This window comes from Diplodia corticola (assembly GCF_001883845.1).
Source record: "Diplodia corticola strain CBS 112549 chromosome Unknown scaffold13, whole genome shotgun sequence".
In the NCBI taxonomy this organism is placed as follows: Eukaryota; Fungi; Ascomycota; class Dothideomycetes; order Botryosphaeriales; family Botryosphaeriaceae; genus Diplodia; species Diplodia corticola.
In genome coordinates, this window is record NW_017971492.1 from 503,207 (window position 1) to 522,681 (window position 19,475).

General features: G+C 58.2%; 5 protein-coding genes across 5 annotated transcripts; 1 reads left to right on the plus strand and 4 right to left on the minus strand.

Moving 5' to 3' along the window:
• Positions 1–788: 788 nt before the first annotated feature.
• BKCO1_13000155 (sh3 domain signaling protein) lies at positions 789–2,487 on the minus strand (the record flags this gene model as incomplete). Its single annotated transcript, XM_020270879.1, has 3 exons — positions 789–1,946; positions 1,997–2,317; positions 2,398–2,487. 3 exons carry the CDS (start codon positions 2,485–2,487, stop codon positions 789–791), a joined length of 1,569 nt encoding a protein of 522 aa, XP_020132342.1.
• A 375-nt stretch (positions 2,488–2,862) lies between these two features.
• BKCO1_13000156 (uncharacterized protein) lies at positions 2,863–4,710 on the plus strand (the record flags this gene model as incomplete). The annotated part of the gene is made up of 1 exon (XM_020270880.1): positions 2,863–4,710. One exon carries the CDS (start codon positions 2,863–2,865, stop codon positions 4,708–4,710), a length of 1,848 nt encoding a protein of 615 aa, XP_020132339.1.
• A 950-nt stretch (positions 4,711–5,660) lies between these two features.
• On the minus strand, positions 5,661–11,030 carry BKCO1_13000157 (uncharacterized protein; the record flags this gene model as incomplete). The annotated part of the gene is made up of 1 exon (XM_020270881.1): positions 5,661–11,030. One exon carries the CDS (start codon positions 11,028–11,030, stop codon positions 5,661–5,663), a length of 5,370 nt encoding a protein of 1,789 aa, XP_020132340.1.
• Positions 11,031–13,287: 2,257 nt separating this feature from the next.
• On the minus strand, positions 13,288–14,825 carry BKCO1_13000158 (mitochondrial phosphate carrier protein; the record flags this gene model as incomplete). Its single annotated transcript, XM_020270882.1, has 3 exons — positions 13,288–13,737; positions 13,842–14,305; positions 14,729–14,825. The coding sequence occupies 3 exons, from the start codon at positions 14,823–14,825 to the stop codon at positions 13,288–13,290; spliced, it is 1,011 nt and encodes a 336-aa protein (XP_020132347.1).
• Positions 14,826–16,641: 1,816 nt separating this feature from the next.
• Positions 16,642–18,913, minus strand: BKCO1_13000159 (f-box and wd repeat-containing protein; the record flags this gene model as incomplete). The annotated part of the gene is made up of 5 exons (XM_020270883.1): positions 16,642–16,794; positions 16,854–17,202; positions 17,256–17,618; positions 17,694–18,334; positions 18,410–18,913. 5 exons carry the CDS (start codon positions 18,911–18,913, stop codon positions 16,642–16,644), a joined length of 2,010 nt encoding a protein of 669 aa, XP_020132348.1.
• Between the last annotated feature and the right edge of the window lie 562 nt (positions 18,914–19,475).

Genomic DNA, 19,475 nt, shown 5'->3' on the forward strand with positions numbered 1-19,475 from the left:
GAGGGAGAAATACATAGAAACAAGCGAAGAGGATGGAAGTGTGTGTACGAATGGGGAAGAAGTTGCGCGCCGTCTCCTGACTCGGCTGGGGCGGCAGTGTCTTTGGCTTGTCTCTTTGCGTTGCTTTGCGTGATTATCGAGTGTGCGTGAGACTGAGGATGATGGACGTGTGGTGTGGTGAGAGAGTCAGATAGATGCCAGAGGGCCGAGAGAAAAAAAACTATTGAGGTCCCACTTGCTGCCCCCGCTGAAAAAATTGGCTGTTCGTTAGTTGGTCAATTGCCATCTTTCTCCACAGACAAGCCCCGCCGGGAACCGCACTTTAGTCGTGGTTTAGCTACCGATAGCTACGCTCTCCGACTTCAGCCCGAGGATTTAGGCTATTAGGTAGCCGGTACACACTGTAGAAGCACGAGTACCACTATGGAATGGCAGCATCGTTTCTTTTTCAAATCTGGATTCACTTTACACGACTACAATAATTCTTCCTTGAAAGATATGTTCAAATGGCCTCGGCTTCTTCCAGCATGCCCTTCTTCAATTCCCCACACACAAATCCCCGATGTTCCCACAAAAAAGCCACGTCTACAGGGTCCGCGACCGCATCTGCTCGCCAACCCAACACTAAATTACATTGTGAGAACTCCAGAGACTAGTCCAGTGCACTATTGTACGGTGCCCTTTGCAAAGAAAGATAACGCAGTTACCCACACGCCAACAACCAATGACACCCAAAATTCAGATTATACATTTTACCTTTTCATGCCTTCTCCCAGAGACCACCGCGACTACTCGGTATAGTTCGCTGGGAAGCTTCCCTTCATACCATTCAGCTCTCCCTCCCACCAGCTGACCTTTTTGTCGCCCTCCCTCTTCAACACTTTGATCCGATCGCCCTCTCTGAAAGACAAGTCACCCGGCCCTTGTCCCTGGAAGTCGTACATCGCCGTGACGTAGTCTTCCTTCTGGAAGCTGGCCAATCGCTTCTTCGGCGGCGGAGGCGGCGGCTTCTTCTTGGCGCCGATACCGGCGGCAATGCCCTGCAGCGGCGTGGCGACGCCGTTGGTGTGAGGCGATGCGGTGAGCATGCGACCGGGCGAGGAGCCGCCGTTGAAGTACTCGTTGCTTTGGTTCCGCGGGCTGCCCGGAGAATAGGCACCGGCGCCGATGGACGATGACGACGACGGTCGGCGGGCTCCGCCATCGTAGGGCGATAAAGTGTTTGAGGATGTGCTGCCAATGCGGGGCTTGCTTGCTGTTGGGATTTTGGGCCGGGATGCAAGGTTGATCGGGGGAGGGCCTGATGGGTCGGGCGAGGGCGGCGCGTTGGAGAAGCTGTTGCGCGGACGGGGGGGCTTGGGTGGCGCCTGCTCTTCCTCTTCTGCTGGAGAGGGGAGAGCGCCTTGGTGGGAGTGGTGAGATTGGTGGGAGCTCGATGAAGGGCGGCCGGTGATGCGCGGGCGGTTGTTGAACTTGTCCGTGGCCGTGTTGCGCAGGTTCAGGCCAGTGACGGTTCCGTGCCTAGATTCGGGCAGCTCCATAGGCTGGTGGACAAGCTTCGTGTGCATTAGAAGCTGGTAATTGGTCTCGATGTCTTTGCGCAGAGGCGTAAAGACGGCGTCCCACTCCAACACGATCTCGGCCATATCGGGGGGTGGCGATGGATAGCCGTAATCCTGGCAGAATTCATGCTGCACGGTGTAAAGGTTCCCCAATATGTTGTTTTGGATCTCGATCTGAGATGCCAGAAGGTAAGGCAGTAAGGAGAGAACGGCGGCTACGATGTTTGGAAGGTTGGCTTGCAAGTGCCTGTCAGCCGAGTCAAACTCGCCCTCGCAACGCTCCATATCGATGCGGTTCTTGGCCAGGGCAGATTCGTCGCGGGCGGAGCGATTGGCCTGGTTCTCCAGCTTCTCCACGCGGCCCTTGTATCGTTCGTAGTCCAGCTACGCAGCCTGTCAGCTACCAGAAACGCCGAAGAGTGTCTCGACTGTACCTTCTTGTCCTCCCGCTTCTGTATCACTTTGTGCATGGGCTTGATGGTCTGCTTTGCTTCTTGCGCCGGCTTGATCAAGCGGCGGTCAATCATGCTGACCTCCTCCATCATGTCGTTCTTGAGGTCATCGTAGAGCTGGTTTATGCGGCGGCTGCGCTCCAGGACCTCGTGCGGGGTTTCAGCGGGGACACGACCGTTGGGCTCCCCATCCCCAACAGCGGCCATGGGCTTGTATATGGCCTCGAACTCGGTGACGACGTGCAGTTGGTACGTAAGAATATGCGCCCATGCTTCTCTCCAGTGGCTGGTGGCGTCGACGAGCTGCGCGACCGTCGGGGTTAGCTGGTGCTGGCTAGAGAGTGGCGAGGTAGCGGGCTTGCCTTTCCGAGCATCTGATCGACCTCCTTGAATTCAGCCAGCATTGCGGCAACCTGTGCGTCATCTTCGCTGTGGGGCGTGAACACGCCCACCTTGCGCTGTATGCGCTGCATGGCTGCGACCGCAGGGCAATTGTGAAACGAGTGGGGATTTCGAAGGCGGCAGCGGCAGCGCAAGCGAGTGGAGAGGAGACAAGCGGCTGTGAAGAGAAGTGCGGCGTACGTGGAGGGAATGGAGCAGCAGGCAAAGCTGCCGCGGGGCCAGCAAGGGTCCCCTGCCGCTTCCTTCTGGGAGTTCGGCACTTTAGCGTCGCCGCGTAGTTCCCGCCTTAGCCACCGCCTTTGGGCCGCTGTCGTCACATGCTGGCGCGCTGCCTACCACACCCGACTCGACGCGTCGCGTCCACCTGCGCTTCACTCTCCTCCACGCGTCGCCCGCACTTTGTCTAGCTCACCACGCACAATGTACATACAGATCGCCGCTCAACGATGATGTCTACCGTTCGGAGTACAGTTCGGGGTACCGCTCAGTCCGCAACCGCTGCAAACACCGCCCCCGTCCACGAGTTCCGCTGTCTGTACACACACGACCTCCGCCGGAAGCAGAAACGATGGCAAGACGGCTTCCTCAAGTTCCATACATTCAACAAACGGGTCATGGTCTATGACCAGCCGCGCAACTACATCGGCGATACACACTGGAAGGGTGGCGACACCCTCGACGATGGCGATGAGCTCACGTTGGAGAATGGCGTTATCGTGCAGGTCGCTGAGCCAGTGGCCGTAACCCAGACCGACTTGACCGAGCTCCTACAAAAGAAACCGAGGGACGCGCAGCAACAGCCAGCCCCGATGAATGTGAGACTGCCTGCTCTGGGCAGCGTGAGGTTGCCCACACCAGGCGTGCGGACCGCTGGCCTGACAGCAAATGCCGCTCCACGACACAGGCCACTAAGCCAGCTACTCGGGACCCCAAAGGGGCCGCACGGAAGAGCTATCATTTCCACAAGGTCGCCGTTCGACGAGAGGCAGGACAAACTACAAAAAGCGGATGAATGGGCGGCAAATGAGAGGGCTGCGAAGAGGCGGAGGGTTGCTGAGGCGGAGCAGACACGGAGTGCTGTGAAGGGAGTAAGAACACCGGTGCCAAAAGGTCGAGAACAGCATGTGCAAGGAAGGACGCCTGAAAGGAGGGAACTGTTTTGCCAGAGCACCCCTCTTACGTCAAAGGCAGGATACAACCCCCCAGGAGAGCTGATTGATCTCATATCGGATGCCGAGGAATTGGAGCCAGGATCCGATGTGACGATGCCAAACACTCCGCCCGGTATTGTGAGGCCTGTAGTGCGCTCTAGGGGGAAAAAGGTGGTTACGCCGCAAGTTCCCACTACCACTCTACCAACATCTTCACCTCCGGTCAATACGACGAGCAGATTGGTTCGCATTCAGGAAGATTTCGAACTCATGGAAGAGACCATTGCGGGAACTGGAGAGCAGCCAGGGGAGGAAGAACCCCCAAAACGCTCGAAAAAACTGCGTCTGGCTTCAGGCCCCCGGCCGAAGATGCTGCTCTGTCAGGATGCGGAGCCAAATAGGAGGCCTACTGCACAAGAGCGGCGACCTCAAAACGGGGCGGCACAAAAACCTCAAAGAAACAAATTCGTTACTAATGAACAGAACCAGCAAAGTCTTGGAAGGCCACAACATCCCTCAGATATTCGCAAATTGCAGAACGGTCTCACTCAGTCTTCGCCTCCAGAGCCCGAAAGATGCGTTCCGCCATTGGATGGCAATACTGAAGTCCAAAACCAAGATGCACCTATTCCAGCGGAATTGAATAACACCCTCGCTCCGCAGGGCATAGTCAAACAAGACAAAGGCCCAACTCAGCCATTTACAAAGCGCCTGCCAGCCACCGGGTCGACATCGAATCGACATAAACCAGACCTCAGGATCCAAGCCATACAGGCTCAAGAAGGTCAGAATCCTCTCGCACAATCCAGACGAGCGCTCTCGGAGAACGATAAGACAAAGAGGCCTTCAGCCGCATCAGAATCTTTCGATGAATCCAGACAGCCGGGCCAAGAGAAGTTGAAAGAACGTCTTGCACCTCAGAGACCGTTGCAGCGCTCCATCAGCCTGAACGTGGCAGTGAATCGCGGGCTTGACCGAGAAATGACCCCGCCTTCGCCCGTTGCAGACACGGATGTTGGGCCTTGGAGCACCGAGGCATTGGATTTGTTTGATTGGAGGCCGCCCGGGTACGTGTTCCGCGGGCAAGGGAAAGGATTCGGGCCGGCCGAGAACGAAACTGTTGACAATGCGATTGCTTCTTAATCAGTCATTGTTTCTTTTATTCTTGGAGCATGTGGGGATGAGCAGCGAAGTTTTGGCGATCATTTAGGAAGCTAATAGATGACATGAAGCATGAAAAACCATTAATTAAACCGTAGGGGTTCACGAAGAAGGTTATTGGCGCAGAGCCAGCCGTCGTTTTCGGTATTGATCCGATCGTTGACAGCGTGTGCTATTCAGGAGGCCGAAGGGACTGTTGCCGGCCACGTACGGCCACTTAAAAACTCTGGCCGACTCCGTCGACGGATGGCATGAAGTAATGTTCTGGGGCCACAAGAGCGAGGCTGAAAGCGGTATCTGCCATGCTGAAACCTCGACTCAACGTGAAGACTCCGCTAATGCCGAAAAGGGGATTCATCGAGCCGTTTCACCATCAGCGAGAACGATCGGGTCTGCTCCCAATCTGCTTTGCTCTCATGTCAAATTATCATTCCTGGGCAGTCAGCGTGTGGCCAAGATACCCGACATAAACGATCATTTCATGGACGACACTTCTCAAACGCACAGCCACTGTAGGTGTAAATTCCGTAATCTCATAAGGAGCTAGCAAATCTCATCGCAAACCATCATTCTGGCGAACCGCGACGTCTTCGCTCAAATCTCCTAGTCAAGTCCAGCATCGCTTCAGCCTTTGTCGGATAGTAGGCACCGGGCAATCGGCTATGTAAATCCGAATGATGCACACCAACGCACCATTAAACCTTTCGACCGCTGAGATGAGAAGAAGAAGAATAAGAAAAAGAAGAGAAAGAAGAGAGAGATAGATAGAAAAGAAAAATGGCAAGACCAAGCAATCCCACCACCATGCCAAGGAGAAAGAGAGCTGAGAGATCTGATCCTCGCACAGCACCACACCACACCCTCTCCAAAATCTCTCATATAAATGCCACCCCCTCCTCCCCATTCTCCACTCCACTCCCACTCCCCTCCACTCACGCATTCCTCGGCCCCCCCACCCCCACCTCCTCAACCCAAGACCTCACCTCCACCACCTTCCCCCTCTCGCCCCCATCCCCCTCCCCCTCGCATCGACGATAATCCTCCTCCACCTCCACACTGCACTCAAACACGCCTCCTTCCCCTCCACCTCCACCACCCCCTTCCCCTCCCTCTTCCCCTCCCTCTTCCCCTTCCCCCTCCTCCTCCTCCCCCCCTTCTTCCCCCCCTTCCTCCCCCTGATCCGCCAACGCAGCCAACGCCTCAACCCTCTCCTCCAACTCCTTCCGCATCCGTTCGCGCGCCTCGACGGCGTCGATCCGCCTGTTGGTGCGCGGGCAGACGGCGTCGAGCAGGGCGGCGGCGGCTTCGCGGTTGGCGGCGTCGGGGACGGTGAAGAAGCCGAGGATGCGGGGGCGGCGGGTGGTGGTTGTGGTGGTGGTTGTGGTGTGTTCGGTGGCGAGGGAGGGGGAGGGGGTGTGGGTGTGGGTGTGGGTGTGGGTGTGGTGGTTGTTTTGGGTGTGAGGGTCTGGGTCTGGGGTCGGGGTCTGTTGTTGTTGTTGTTGGTTGGGAGGTTGAGGTTGGAGTGGTGCTGGTGCTGGTGCTGGTGCTGGTGGAGCTGGAGACTCGGCTTGGTGGTGGTGGTGAGTTTGGATAGATGGTTCGACGACGACGACTGGGTCTTCGGGGTCGGCGAAGAGGTCGTCGATGTTCTTGAAGAGGTCGTCGAAGGTGGTGTCGTCGTCGTCGTGGCTGGGGAAGGTGGCAGCAGCAACAGCAGCAGCAGCAGCAGCGGCATCGGCATCGGCATCGGCATTGCCATCATCGTCACGATTGCTGCCGCTGGTACCATCACCGTCGTCGTCACCGTCGTCGTCGTCGTCCCCGCCGCCATCACCGCCCCCCTCATCGCCGCTGCCACCGCCATCCCCCCCTGCATCCCGACGGCGCCGACAACAGCACCCAGCCGGCCTCTCCACCCTCCACACCTCCTCCACACACGCCACCCACCCCCTCGTCCCCAACCACCCCTGTCTCCCCACCCTCGGCCTCGTCGCCGCCGCCGCCGCCGCCGCCGCCCCGGGCGCTCTCAACGACCTCCCCACATCGACCCGCACCGTCGCCCTCCCCGCAGCGTCGTCGTGCTCCACGCGGTAATGATGCATGCCCTCCGCGTCCGTCTCGCACGAGAAGCTCTTGCAGCCCGCGCTCACGCCCTCGACGCCGAAGCGGGCGCGCTGGATCTCCTCGCCCGCCGCGGCGTTGGCTTCGCGGAGCGTGTGGAGCGCCTGCGCCGGCCCCGGCCCGCCGACGGCGTAGACGGGCGCGGCGGATTGGTCCTCGCGGGAGGGGTCCCAGCATTGGCGCGTGACGTGGTATTCGAACCAGACTTCGTTTTCGGCGAGGGGGGCGGGGGAGGGGATTGTTGTTGTGCTGGTGGGAGGAGGATTGCGGGTCGGTTTGGGGAGAGCGGCGCGTTGGTGGCGCCGGCTAGCTGTAGTGTGGAGCGCGTCGTCGTTGTCGTTGATTTCGTCGGCGTCTGAGGATGATTCCTCCTCGCCGTCGGTCAGGAAGTCGGCCAGGGCCTGCTGGTTGGCCATGTATTGCTCGTACGCGTTTGGGTCCCACTTCTTGCCGCCCAATGGCGGTGGTTGTTCCTGCTGCTGCTGGAGCTCCTCCTGTTTTTCCTTTTCCGCATCCTTCTTCCCCTCGTCCGCTCTGTCCTTGGTGAGATCTGGCCAGCGGTTGTGGACGCGCTTAAGCCGGTACTGGAGCCCCGCGACCGAAAACTTCTTGCCGGTTCGAGCGGCGTACAGGATGCGGATCTCTTCCCACTTGAGACCCTTTTCCTTCCAGAAGTGGAGCTGCTTGTCGTCTTCTTCCTCGAGTACTGATAAGGGCGTAGACGGCGTCTTGTCAGCGACGAGAGGACCGAAATTCACGGAATCTGGATCGTTAAGAGCCGTTGCCGGCCTCCGAGGAACGTTGGCTGTCTGGCTACTCATCTTCTTAGAGGCCTTTGCAGGTAAAAGATCGCTCTCGCGAGGCAAGAAGTTCGACGTTGGCTTCCGTTGGGCCTGGGAGGCGCTCTGATTCTTGGATTTTGGGGTGGGAATGAATGCACTGCTTTTTGCCCCCGAAGCGCCCTTCGGCTTACTGGACGGTACTGGCTGAATGTGCTTCTTGAGCGGGCCATTTGCAAGTGCTTGCTCTCTCCTTAAAGCGTTTCGCTGGGCAGCCTCGCGTGCACTGCCGCTCGTAGGCTTCCTCGTATCGTCGTTGCGCTCCTTTGCAGGCTCCTTCGTCGCATTTGCGAGCATGGACTGTAAGCTCGCGGGACCTCCGAAACTAGGTTGATTAATACCCTCGTTCGCGGGCTTTTGCAGGTTTTCGTCAACGGGATCTTGAGATGTTAGATCCCTTGAGGCTGTTGTGGTACTTTTACCTGCTTCAACATGGCTCTCCTTATCGTCATTCTCCTGGCCAGTGACGGGCTGCCCGGCACCTTCATCAGACGGCTCGTTAAAAAGGCACTCAAAGTCGTCGCCCAGTTCGCCGTTGACTTCGACGGCTGCTTGTCCTCCGTCGCCGTCAGCATCTTCAAGGAGATCGTTCGCCGCGTCAAGCCCCTGCTCAACTCCCCCAAGAACCTCGTCCATCACTTCATCCTCATCCTCTTCCTCCTCCACAAATTCCTCACTCTTCGATTTCTTCTTCTTCTTCCCCTCCCTCCCCTTCTCCGCCACACTCTTCCCCTTCTTCTTCTTCATCACCTTCTTCTCCTTCCTCCCAGCCTTCGTCCCCGCCTCACCACCACCATCCGCCCCCATCTCCTTCTCCCTCTCCTGCCGCAACCTAGCCTCATGATACGCGATCCTCTTCCTCCGCAACTCCTTTTCCTTCTTCCCCCTCTCCCGCTCCCTCTCCTCCTCAATCGCCGCCATCACGTCTTCCCGCTCGACTTCGCTGCTGCTGCCGCTGCCGCCGGACGACGACGACGACAACGCCGATCTCGCATCATCACCGTCATCATCGCCCTCACCATCCCCACCCTCCCTGTCCCCCCGCCGCCGCTGTTCCCCAGACCCAACCCCAAGCTGCGAACCATCAACAGCAGCAGCCCCGTTTTCCTGCCGACGTCGTTGTCGTCGTCGCGCTGGGTCAGTGTCGGCGTCTAGAGCGGCCAGGGCTTGCTGCCATGCGGCTTTTTCTTCTTTGGCGTCGTCGGTTTCTGTGGAGGGTCTCGTTTTCTTCTTCTGACTGTTGTTGTTGTTGGTGGTGGTGGAGGTGGAGGTGGCGGCGGCGGCGGCGGAGGGGGGATCCTTCTTTTTCGCTTTACCTTGTTGCTTGAGCAGTTTTTTGATCATGGCCGCGTTGCTTGTTCGTTCGCGACGGGCGGTGGGCATGAGCGTGGGCGTGGGCGCCGCGGATGACGATGACGGTGGTGGTGGTGGTGCTGCTGCTGCCGTTGCTGGAGGGGGAAGACGAAAAGAAGAAGAAGGAGGAGGAGAAGGAGAAGGAGAAGAAAGAAAAGACATAGCGGACCCAGTCGCCGTATTGCCGCCCTCCGCTTCTCCATGCTTCTTGCCAGTCAGACGCCGCGGACCAACACCATCACCCCCATCTCCCTCCCCGTCGCTATCATCATCATCATCATCACTGCTCGACTCCTCCGCGCTGGAGATATCCACAACCCCTCCACCCCCCTTCTCCTCCCCCACCGCCGGCAGCCCCGCCCTGAGCGGCGGCAGCTTCAACAGCCTCGGCACCGGCGCAATCCTCATCTTCGGCATCGGCACCGGCTTCAGCTTCGGCGTCCGGAAAGGCGAAGACGACGCCGACACCGGTTTGGCACCATACCCCTCCTCCGCTGTTATCAAAGGCGCGGCGGCGGCGGCGGCGGCGGTCGTCGTCTCCACGTCACTGTCGGTGATCTGCGAGCTGCTCATGTGTTTAGCTCGCGCCTGCTCGCGGAGCGCCTGGCTGAGGGAGATGCCGGACGCGACGTACGGGCGCCCCTGGGCTGCAGGATGATCAGCGGGCGCCGTTGCAGATGCAGGGTAGCTGTTCTGCTGCTGCTCGTCATCGTCATCATCCCGCGACGACGGTTTGATCTTCGGGATTATTGCACCGCTGGCTGCATTCTGGGCTGGGTGGTCGCGAGCTGCTGGACCGGCGTCGGAATAGTTGGCGGCGGTTTGTCTAAGCTTCTTCTTCTTCGCCGTCTCATGCTTCTTCTGCTTCGCTGCCATCGAGGCGACGTCGTCGTCGTCGTCCTTCTCGTCGTCGGGCAACGGCCGCGCGTCTTCTTCCGAGTCTTCGTCCATGAAGGGTTGCGTGGCTGGACGGTGGCTGTAGCCGAGCTCGTTGCCGGAAGAGGGGGCTTTTCTGTTCTGGCGCTGCTCGGGACGGTCCTGGCGGTGGCTAGTGGCGGGAGGAAGGTAGGTTGGGCGGGGGATCGGTTCGTCATATTCGTCTTGCTGACGGCGCTGACGCTTCACTGGTATCGTCGGCGGCCGAGAGGGATAATAGATCTCTGGACTGCGCTGGCGTTTTGTCGTCAAGCCTTCGTCGTCCGTGCGATACGTCTGTACTGCAAGATTGAGATCGTTCTTGGGACGCTTTCGACTTCTTGGCCGGTCTCTGTCGTGCCTAGGTTGGTACTCTGCATCAGTAGCGTATCCAAGCCCGTTGGTTTGGCGCTGGATGTGGTTGTGCTGACGGCCACTCTTCGCTGAAAGGCGACTGCCCGTGGAAGTGCGATTGTACGCCTCTCTTTGGTCGTCGTCGCTGCATAAGTCGATGACCTCAGGCTGCGAAAGTTGCTGACGGTTGAGCGGCCGTTTTCCCTGGGATGCTGCGGATAAAGCCTGGCTGCAGAAATCCTCAAATGTTGTGTAATTGCGAGCAGCCTCCTTCTGGCTCGATCTTCCGAGTTGCCCCACGTGGCGCCCGCGCTCTCGAGGCCTACGCTCCGGTGATGATCGATAACCGTTTCTCGATGGATAGTTTGGGTCTTGTAAGTAGTTTCCTCGAGCAAAGGCATGGTTGGTTGGCATGTGTTTAGCATGTCCCCTGGTGTAGTAAGGACCGCCATTCGACATGTGTTGTCTCTCATAACCGTTCCGCTGGGAAGACGGCGGAGGAACGTGTTCGGGTTCGGTGAAGTACAGGCTGCTATCCACCACACCATCCCTCATGTTGTCTTCCATACCATCTTCCATGCTGTCTTCCGTATCGTCTTCCATGTCATCCTGTGCGTACGGTTGCCCCGAGGGTGGGAATTCCGCGATGTTGGACGGTGAGTCCGGCTCAGGTGAGAGGCCCTCGAAGCGCACGTTGCGCCGCGATGACGACTCCCCCATGGTCGGACGCTCTCTCGAGTGCCAGGAAGGGTGAACGTTACGTGGACGTCTTTGCGAGTGTCCAGCCTGCATGGGGCGGGGTGCTACTCGAATGAGCCGGCGGTGATCGGTGAATCTTGGCTGTACTTCATGGTGAGTTCGGAATCCAGAGTGGCTTTTGTGGTTGCTTCCCTTGCTGATACGTACTTGCTGGACATCGATTTCCTCGACAGGTCTCTTCCGACGCTGCGATCCGGAATAGATTGTGTGCCTCGAAGGGTGAGGCTGAACCGGGTAGTTAGAAGCCATGGCCAATTTGGAAGGTAGATCTTATGTTCAGGCTGTGGAAATCCAAGGGTCCAATGGCGCACGTGAGGTTGAAGATCTTGATGGTAACATGCGGGTTCAGCTCAAGTCCAAGTGAACGTGACCTTGCGAAACCCACGGTGATTGGGGTCCAGTTCAGTGGCAAGACAGATCTTGCAGATGACCAAGCCGCAACCGTTGAAGCTCAGGGAGAACTCGTCAGTACAACGGTCCTGGGACAGGCATAACAAAAGTGCTTGGATGCAGTGTCGCGGACACTTCTGACACCGCGAGAATGTTGAGAGATGGCAAAAGCAGTCGGTCTCACAGAGACCTCTCGGCTTTTTCGTTGAGGAAACGGTTCCAGTCTCGGTCTGGAAATTGTCAATATCGTCTGTTAGCATGCTCACGGCTCGTGACGTTCCGATTGTCTAGCATGACGGAGCGGGGAGATGGATTACAGAGGATCATTTGACGCTGTTGGGGCCTTACCGGTATGGAGGAGCCTTAATAGGGCTCTATTGCGCAGAGCTTGCTCCCACAGAGGGCGACAAGGTTGAAGTGCTCCAGTGGCGCCGGCGACCGGACTCGCGGATTTAGCACTGAGGTTTGAGGTATGGCGCGGCAGCTAAGTCCTGGGTGGGAGAGGGAAAGCCTGAGATCTAAGACGCTACAACTAAGTGGTCTGTCTGAAGTTTCGGGATGAGTGAGAGTAGTGGTTGAGTGCGGATGACGGTATGCAGGGACAATACGACAATAGCACGTCATGTGCGCTGCCGTCACGAGCCTCCACGAGAGCTCAACCGCCGAAGTGGCCGGGACTGAGCGCGTGATCTGAGGGAAGCCGCAAACCAGTACGAATGTATCATTAGATTGAGCATTGGAAAGTTTCGAGGGGAGCGGATCGGGAGCGGAGTTGCAATGACCAGAAAGCGGATTGTATACTGTAGACAGGCATATCGGTACAGCTTCGTCAGTCCTTCCACCGTCCCTTCCGGGCGACCTCTGGCGCGGACGGACACTCCTGAGCCATGTTGCCAGTCTGAGAAATGTCTGGCGTGACTGGGAAGCAAATCGGGATTGAGTAGCATACTCACCTGCCATGTAGCCCTCCTCCACCCCGAATCGTCGCCATAAAACCCGCCTTCGCACATGCAGGCAACTTTTCCCAGCACTGAAAGCTACTAGCAAGGTCCAAATCGATTTGACTGAAGAGATGCACTGTTCCTGTTCCTCTCTGTTTTAAAGAACGCCAAGTACATCCCTTGGCTACCCACTCACCTGTACCTCTATACCGCCGTCGATGCTTCATCCTACTCATCACCGTGCACAGATGCTGGGCAGCAGCAATAGCCATGATTGATGCTGAAGCTATCGTGACTGATGATGTGGACGCACTACGGCGTATTCGAGACTGGAGGGCCCACGGGCAGCGGAACTCTTGGGCGTAGGACGGACTACTACGACAGTGCAGCAGTATTCCTGCCGTGCGCTTCAGCAAGTGAGTAAGTTGATGATGCGGCGAGATTTCGCATGGTGAGTGTGTGGATCATGGAGGCTTCAAGATGAAAAAGTGTCATTTCTCGCAGCTGTGGATATGGCAAGCGCGCGAGATTAGTCACCATGCAAACAACGCAATCCCGGCAAACAAGTCTCAGGTCCGATTGACTGTCAGCCACTCAGATCAATAACGTTTTTTAGTTGTCTGGACACTGGGAGCCGTTGCGAAAGTCTTCATTATAAACTGTCAAGCAGCCATAATACCTATTCCACACATCACCAGGACACCGCCGTCGAAACCAGATAAGAACGCCTACCCGCTCACATCATCACGGCCAAAAAGAAGAGAAAACAGTAAACCCAAGCCCCACAACAACAAGACAGTATCGCATCTCACTATCCACAACACCACCGCTCTACCCCCGGTCCTTCATCTTCCGTCTGCCCAATCCGTCCCCGCCACATCTGTCCTCTAATGCCCACCAGTCGTCGGCAGGCCCAAGTACACCTTGAAGCTATCGTAGATGAGCCATTGGAACGCAGTCAGCGTACCGATCATGACGATGCGGACGGGCAGGCCGTTCCAGAGGCCGGTGAAGCCGATGTTGCCGTAGATGCGCGCCATAGCCGCGCCGGCGCCCTCGCCGGCCTTGCGGTCGCTGTTGAGCTTCGAGACCATGACGTCTGAGGAGAAGAGAGAAATCCCATGGTTAGCCATAGCTGGAGGGTTAGGGAGGGGGCCGGGAGAAATGGGAAAAACGTTACCTGCAGGATGCGAGACGACGGCGCAGCCGATGCCCGCAATGTAACCGCCCAGGAAGCTCACGCCCGTCTGCTGCAAGCTGTTGTACGCCTCCTTTGGCTTGCCGAGCTGCTTGTAGATCTGCTCGACCGCCTTCTCGAACGAGGCGAACTTGACCATCTGCAATCAATCGCAAACGTCAGCACGCAATCGCTCCCTCCAACAAACACAAACGACGACCAAGGACGGGGGAAAAAAAAAAGAAAACCGTCCCCAAAACTCACCGTATACGGAATCTGCCTCCCCCAAAGCGGCACCAACCCCTTATACAACCCGCTCACGCCCTCCTTCCCCACCACCTTCCCCAACCCCTCCCGCAACCCGCTCGCAAACGGCGGCAACGTCGTCTGCATCCGCACCTTGACCGCCTCCCACGGACACAACGCCACATCCGCCAAAAACTCCGCACTCGCGCTCGCCGCGAGGTACACGACCGTCTTGTTGGCGGCGGGGAACCAGCGCTCGCCGTACGCGTACTTGAACGCCTCGTAGAAGCCGTACTTGCCCGCGCCCTGGAAGCTGTACCCCACGAACGTCGGGGCCCACCCGAAGAAGACGCCGCGGAGCCCCTCTTTGGCGAAGATGCTGCGCCAGGCGGAGGCGTTGGACGTGTAGATCCTCGGGTCGACTTGGCGGCGGCATTTGACGAGGTCGAGCGGCGTGACGGCTGTGTGGGTGGGGCCGCATGCTGGAGGGGGAGGGGTGAGTCGTTAGTGGTGGTTTTTTTTTTCTTTTTCGGTGGACAACTTTTTGTTTGTTTTGTTCATCTCGTGCTGTACGTGGGGGAGTGAATGTAGAGAGAGGAATTCAGAAGAGGGCGTGGGGCTGATTCGATGCGCGCGCACGCCGCCGCTGCCAGCATTGGGATTGCTTGCTTGCTTGCTCGACAGCCCGAAAAGGAAGAAGGAATAAGAAAGCCTGCCCCCCCACCCCAATTGGGAGTCCTGGGGCTTGATTGCCGCGTGCGCGCAAGGCGCTCAATGGCGGAACCGGGGGCGCACGCGTGCTTGGTAAGGCGGGCGCGGGTCGTCTTTGTCAGACGGACGCGCCGGCGCGCGCCGGGCAAGAAGGTGGTGACAGATACAGGGAAGGGAGGGGTTGCTTTGCTTACCGATGACGCCGCCCAGCGTGCAGGCGGCGAAGTAAGTGCCGGAGAAGAGCTCGATTTTCTTCTGCGCCGCGGCGCCGGTGTCGAGCTTCGGTGTCATGTTGTTGTTGTTGTTGTTATTTGGAGCGGAGTGGTTGTACGTAGTGAGTCTCGACTGCGGATGGAGAGCAGTTGTAGCAGCAGTTGTAGCAGCAGTAGTCCAGCGGCCGAAGCAAGGGCAAGCAAGCAGGCAAGTAGCTTAAAAAGCTGCAACTCGGAGCACAGGAAGTTGCAAGAACGGAAAAGGGCAACAGCGAGAAAAAAGACGTCGTCGAGGTAATATCCAGCAAAGCAAGAAGGAGCAGCGACAGCAACAGCAGCAGCAGCAGCAGCAGCAGAAGCGTCAGTCTTTATCAAGGGTGTATCGCGCAGCTAATAAGTAGGGTTGCGCTGTGTTGATGAGGTGCAGCCCAGTTCCGTCGATTCCGCGCGGGCAGGGCAGCTGGCAAAACAACACACGATGACGTCGGCGTGAAAATGGCTAGCTCATCAGACCTATGCCCGAAACCCGGGATGGGAACGCGGTTACGCGGTACCTTGATGATGTGCGAGCATCCACACAAATCCCAGACTAGTACTGCACCCGCGCCCACGCCTCCTCCCCCGGCGGGCGGCTCGGTTGCCTACCTGCCTAGGTTCGGCCGGCTCGGTCGCGGTCGCGGTCGCGGTCGCGCCGCCTTTTACTCGGCTCCGGCCTTTTCCCTTTTATCGTATCGTGGGGGGGCGCTGACGAAAGCGCGCATCGCTGCGTATGTAACCACCCCCCATACCCATTATTCTCTCCCGGAGGCGTTGCCGCCCGCTGCATCCGCTGCCGCCGCCTTCCGTAGCACGGCGGCTATCACGGCCCCCGCAGGGCTCTGACGTTCTCTAAACCTAGGTACACAGCAGATCACTCACGTCCGAAGCTCCTTTGGGCTTTTTTCTTTCTTTTCTTTCCTTGCCATTTCTTAAAGCTGCACTAGGTATCGCGTATGGTAGCGCGCTCAAAAGCTAGCAATCATGCCATTATATTCTACAACGCTACAGGAAACAAAAAAGGGGGAAACCAACGCATCTCAACAAGTGGAGTCAACGAAGACTGGTAAGAAGAAGGTTCGTACGAAGCAGCGGTGGCGGCGGTTAAATAAAATAGACATTGATTTTCTGGTACTTGTTGGGGGACGATCGACGCCGTGAAGAGGAAAACAGCGGTGGAAACAGGGGAGGGGCCGGACAAGAGAAGAGAATCTGGCTGATTGGAAAGAACAACAACAATCCAATCCAGCGACTCGAACGTAAACAAAAAACCACCAATCTACATACTGACTGACACAAAGGTCAGAGTACGATGGACGAAGACACCAGTCATCAACTGCTCGAACTGTCTGTCCCGGGTGGGGAATACGAGAGAAATGAGAGAGCAAGACGACGGTATAAAAAGATAAGATAAATGATTGATGATCAGAGACGAACAATCAACAACTCCAAACATGCCCATCCGCCGCCGCCTCATCATCATTCTCATCTCGCCAAAAAGGATGAGTGATCGATTGACTTCGCTCGCAGAAAATCGAAACGAAAAAAAAGAAGAATGGAGAATAAAGACTAAGTAGTTCGTTCCGTGCCCCGATAATGCCCGTAGTCGTGAAGCGGTAAAAAAAAAAAGATTTCTGCGGACGTCGAAGAAGTAGAAAAGATGAGACCCAGTAGTTCCCCTCCAAAAGGTTTGCAACAGCGCCAGGAATGCCAGGGATGAGAGAACCGCCCGTACTCCTCGATGAAACTGAAAGAAATACCCGTTGTGCCTGGCCCCGAGTATGTGGTTTAAACAATCGCAGCTACTTTTGGGTGGTCGATGGGCGCTGAATTCACGATGCTGTTGTTGCTGGAATTATTCATGACGGCTCGGCGTCCGCCATCGGGACGTCTGACGGCTCTGCTGCCATGATTGCCGGCGTCGATTGCCGGTATTCTGGTGCGCTGAGCGGGCTGCTGGATCTAACATCACCCACCGCCGCTTCGTCGTCCGGAGGTGAGAAGTCCCAGACCTACAAACTTCAGTCAGCTTCACGCTTCACCTGCGCCCATCTGCAGCAGAAATACTCACTTCCATCACCGTCTTGCCGCCTCTACTAGCCATAATCACTGCCTTCTCCTCCTCAAACACGACCCTCCACACCGCCTCCGCTGGCTGGCTGAGCTCGCGCACGAGTGTGCCCTTTCTCAAATCCCACACCTTGACGCGCCCATCGCTGCCGCCAGAGACGATGCGAGTGTCGTCGAACTGGAGGCTCGTTACGCTGTTGTCGTGTGCCGCAAGGCGGTGGATGGGCTGATATTCGTTCAGGGACCAGACGCGCACGGATCCGTCGGAGCCACCGGTCACCAAAACGTCGCCCCGCATCTGCAGCTGACCAACAAGGGATGTGTGGCCTTGCAAAAGACCGAGACACCGGCTGCAACCCTATGTCAGTTCCAAGTCATGGTGGGGCTGTAGGGCTAGACATACCCGTCGGTGGGATCCCATATCCTGACGCTGGTGTCAAGACTGCCAGTCGCTATTCTCTTGCCATCGAATGCGATGGCGTAGATCTGGCTGAAATGGCCCGTAAGCGTCCTCAAACACCTGCCCTCAGAAATGCTCCAAATGCGGGCCGTCGTGTCGTAGCTTCCCGACACCACCAGGTCGCCGTGGATTTCCAAGCAGCGCACGCTGGCCTGGTGGCCGATGAGGACATGCTTGCAGATGCCTCTCTCGATGTCCCAAATGCGAAGCGTGGTGTCCCTGGACCCGGAGATGGCAGTCTTGTCGTCCGACATCTTCAAGCACCTCACGGTGGACGTGTGTCCGCGCAGGGTGTGGACCGCGGCACTAGTCAAAAATTAGTCCATGTCCCCAACCAAGGTTCCCCCACACTTCGAGACTGCGACGAGGCCCGGAACTTACCCTGTAGCCATATTCCAGACCCTTACGTCGCGATCACAGCCACCGCTGACAAGCAAGTCGCCCCACGGTACCATCGCCCACACACCCATCACGTGGCCCTGCAGCGTCTTCTGGTGCTGGCCCTGCGTGTCGAAAACGTGAATCTTCGCATTGTCGAGCGCGACGACGATGTTCTTGTCGGTGAGGTGTAGGCTCGTGACGACGCCCTGATCGGGCGTGATCTGCCGCGAATCGCACCGACCACCCGACCTCCACGCCGTCTCGACCATGTATCGTTGCTTGAAGTGCGACCGATATGTCATGGCCTTGTTCTTGCGCTTGGCTGATCTGGGAGTAGATGCTCCTGCGCGATCCAGTGACTGTGTCCGAAGGTCTGCTCCTACCAGGCCGGTGATCACGCCCTTGGATGGTCGGAGGGTATGTCTCCACGCCTGCGACTGCTGTGGGGAACCGCCCGGCGTCAACGAAGCGGACGAGGCTGAAGGCCTAAAGGTCGGATCGTGGACTTCCGAGAGTCTTCGGTATGCGTGTTTCTCGCAGAGGGACTTCCAGGCCATGTCATCATTCACGAGGTCGTACCATTGTCGCGACACCTGCGACGAGCGAGCGAGCGTGGTGGGGTCGTCGACGAAGGTCAAGATCTATATGGTGGTGGGGCGTGGGTCAGCATTAGGCATCCTCCATATGACGCGCGCTTGGCGCGGGATCAGACCTACCCGTAGACACAGCTCATTGGGCAGCACTTGGAACGGATCCTTCTTCAACCTGGGGCTCACGAAGTCGTGCACGAAGCTCAGCTGGTGGCTGTTGCACATGTTCAGCAGCTCGCCGAGCAGGCGCTGCTTCTCCGCGTCGTTCATCTCGCTGAACAGCGCCCGGATGTCCCTGACCTGGGTGTCCTCGTGCTCGGCGGCGGTGCTCCAGTCGGGGGCACGCTGGTGCGGCGTCGGGCTCGGGGCGGGCGTCGGCGGCGACGCTGGCGCCGAGGGCAGCAGGTTATGGGGGATTGTCGCCGACATGGGGCTGGTGGGGGTGTGTATGGGCCGGGGTTGCGAGCGCGACATCAGGCCTCGTTTGCGGGTGCGCGAGGTAGGGGATGTGTATAGGGTGCCGCCCTGGGAGCTTCGGCGCTGCGAAAGATGCGACTCGGCGTCGGCGGCCAGCTGCATTTCTGCGTCGGAGGCGCCGTCGTCGACCACGGGCCGGAAGTCGTCCTCCATGACCACGGGGCGGAACGGGCGCGAAGGGAGGCGCTTCGAGGCGACGGATGGGGTGTGCGGAACGATGCTGGACTTCTCTCTGCGCAACAAGGCGGAGGGGGGCGCGCGGACGGGCGAGCAGAGGTGGAGCGGGAGCGGGATCGACCGGGCGGGTAGCAGGGACGAGAGCGGGCAGAAGAGGGTGGTTGTGGTGGACGAGGCCGAGAGCCCTTGACGGCTTTAGCGCGTTTGAGGTGCGATTCTGAGATGGCCAGGAGGGGGCGCTCGGGCACCAGGCGCCACGGCTGAGGGCTGTGCGGTGCAGGCGCGTAGGAGGGGCGATTAGCGGCGGGCTCTGAAGGGCGGTTTGGCCGCTGTGGGTGGTGTTGTCGAGGACGCAGCTCTGGTGCGGCGGGAGGAGGAGTAGCACGGCGGCAGCGGAGGGCGGTCGTCTGTCCAGGGCCTGAGTCTCGCCCGTAATTGGGGTCGATCATCGCGCGACCTGTGCTAGCAGGCCTGCCCACGTCCGCTTTATTAACTCGGCGTCACCGCCATCTCAAAGTCCTGCTGCTGCTGCTGCTGC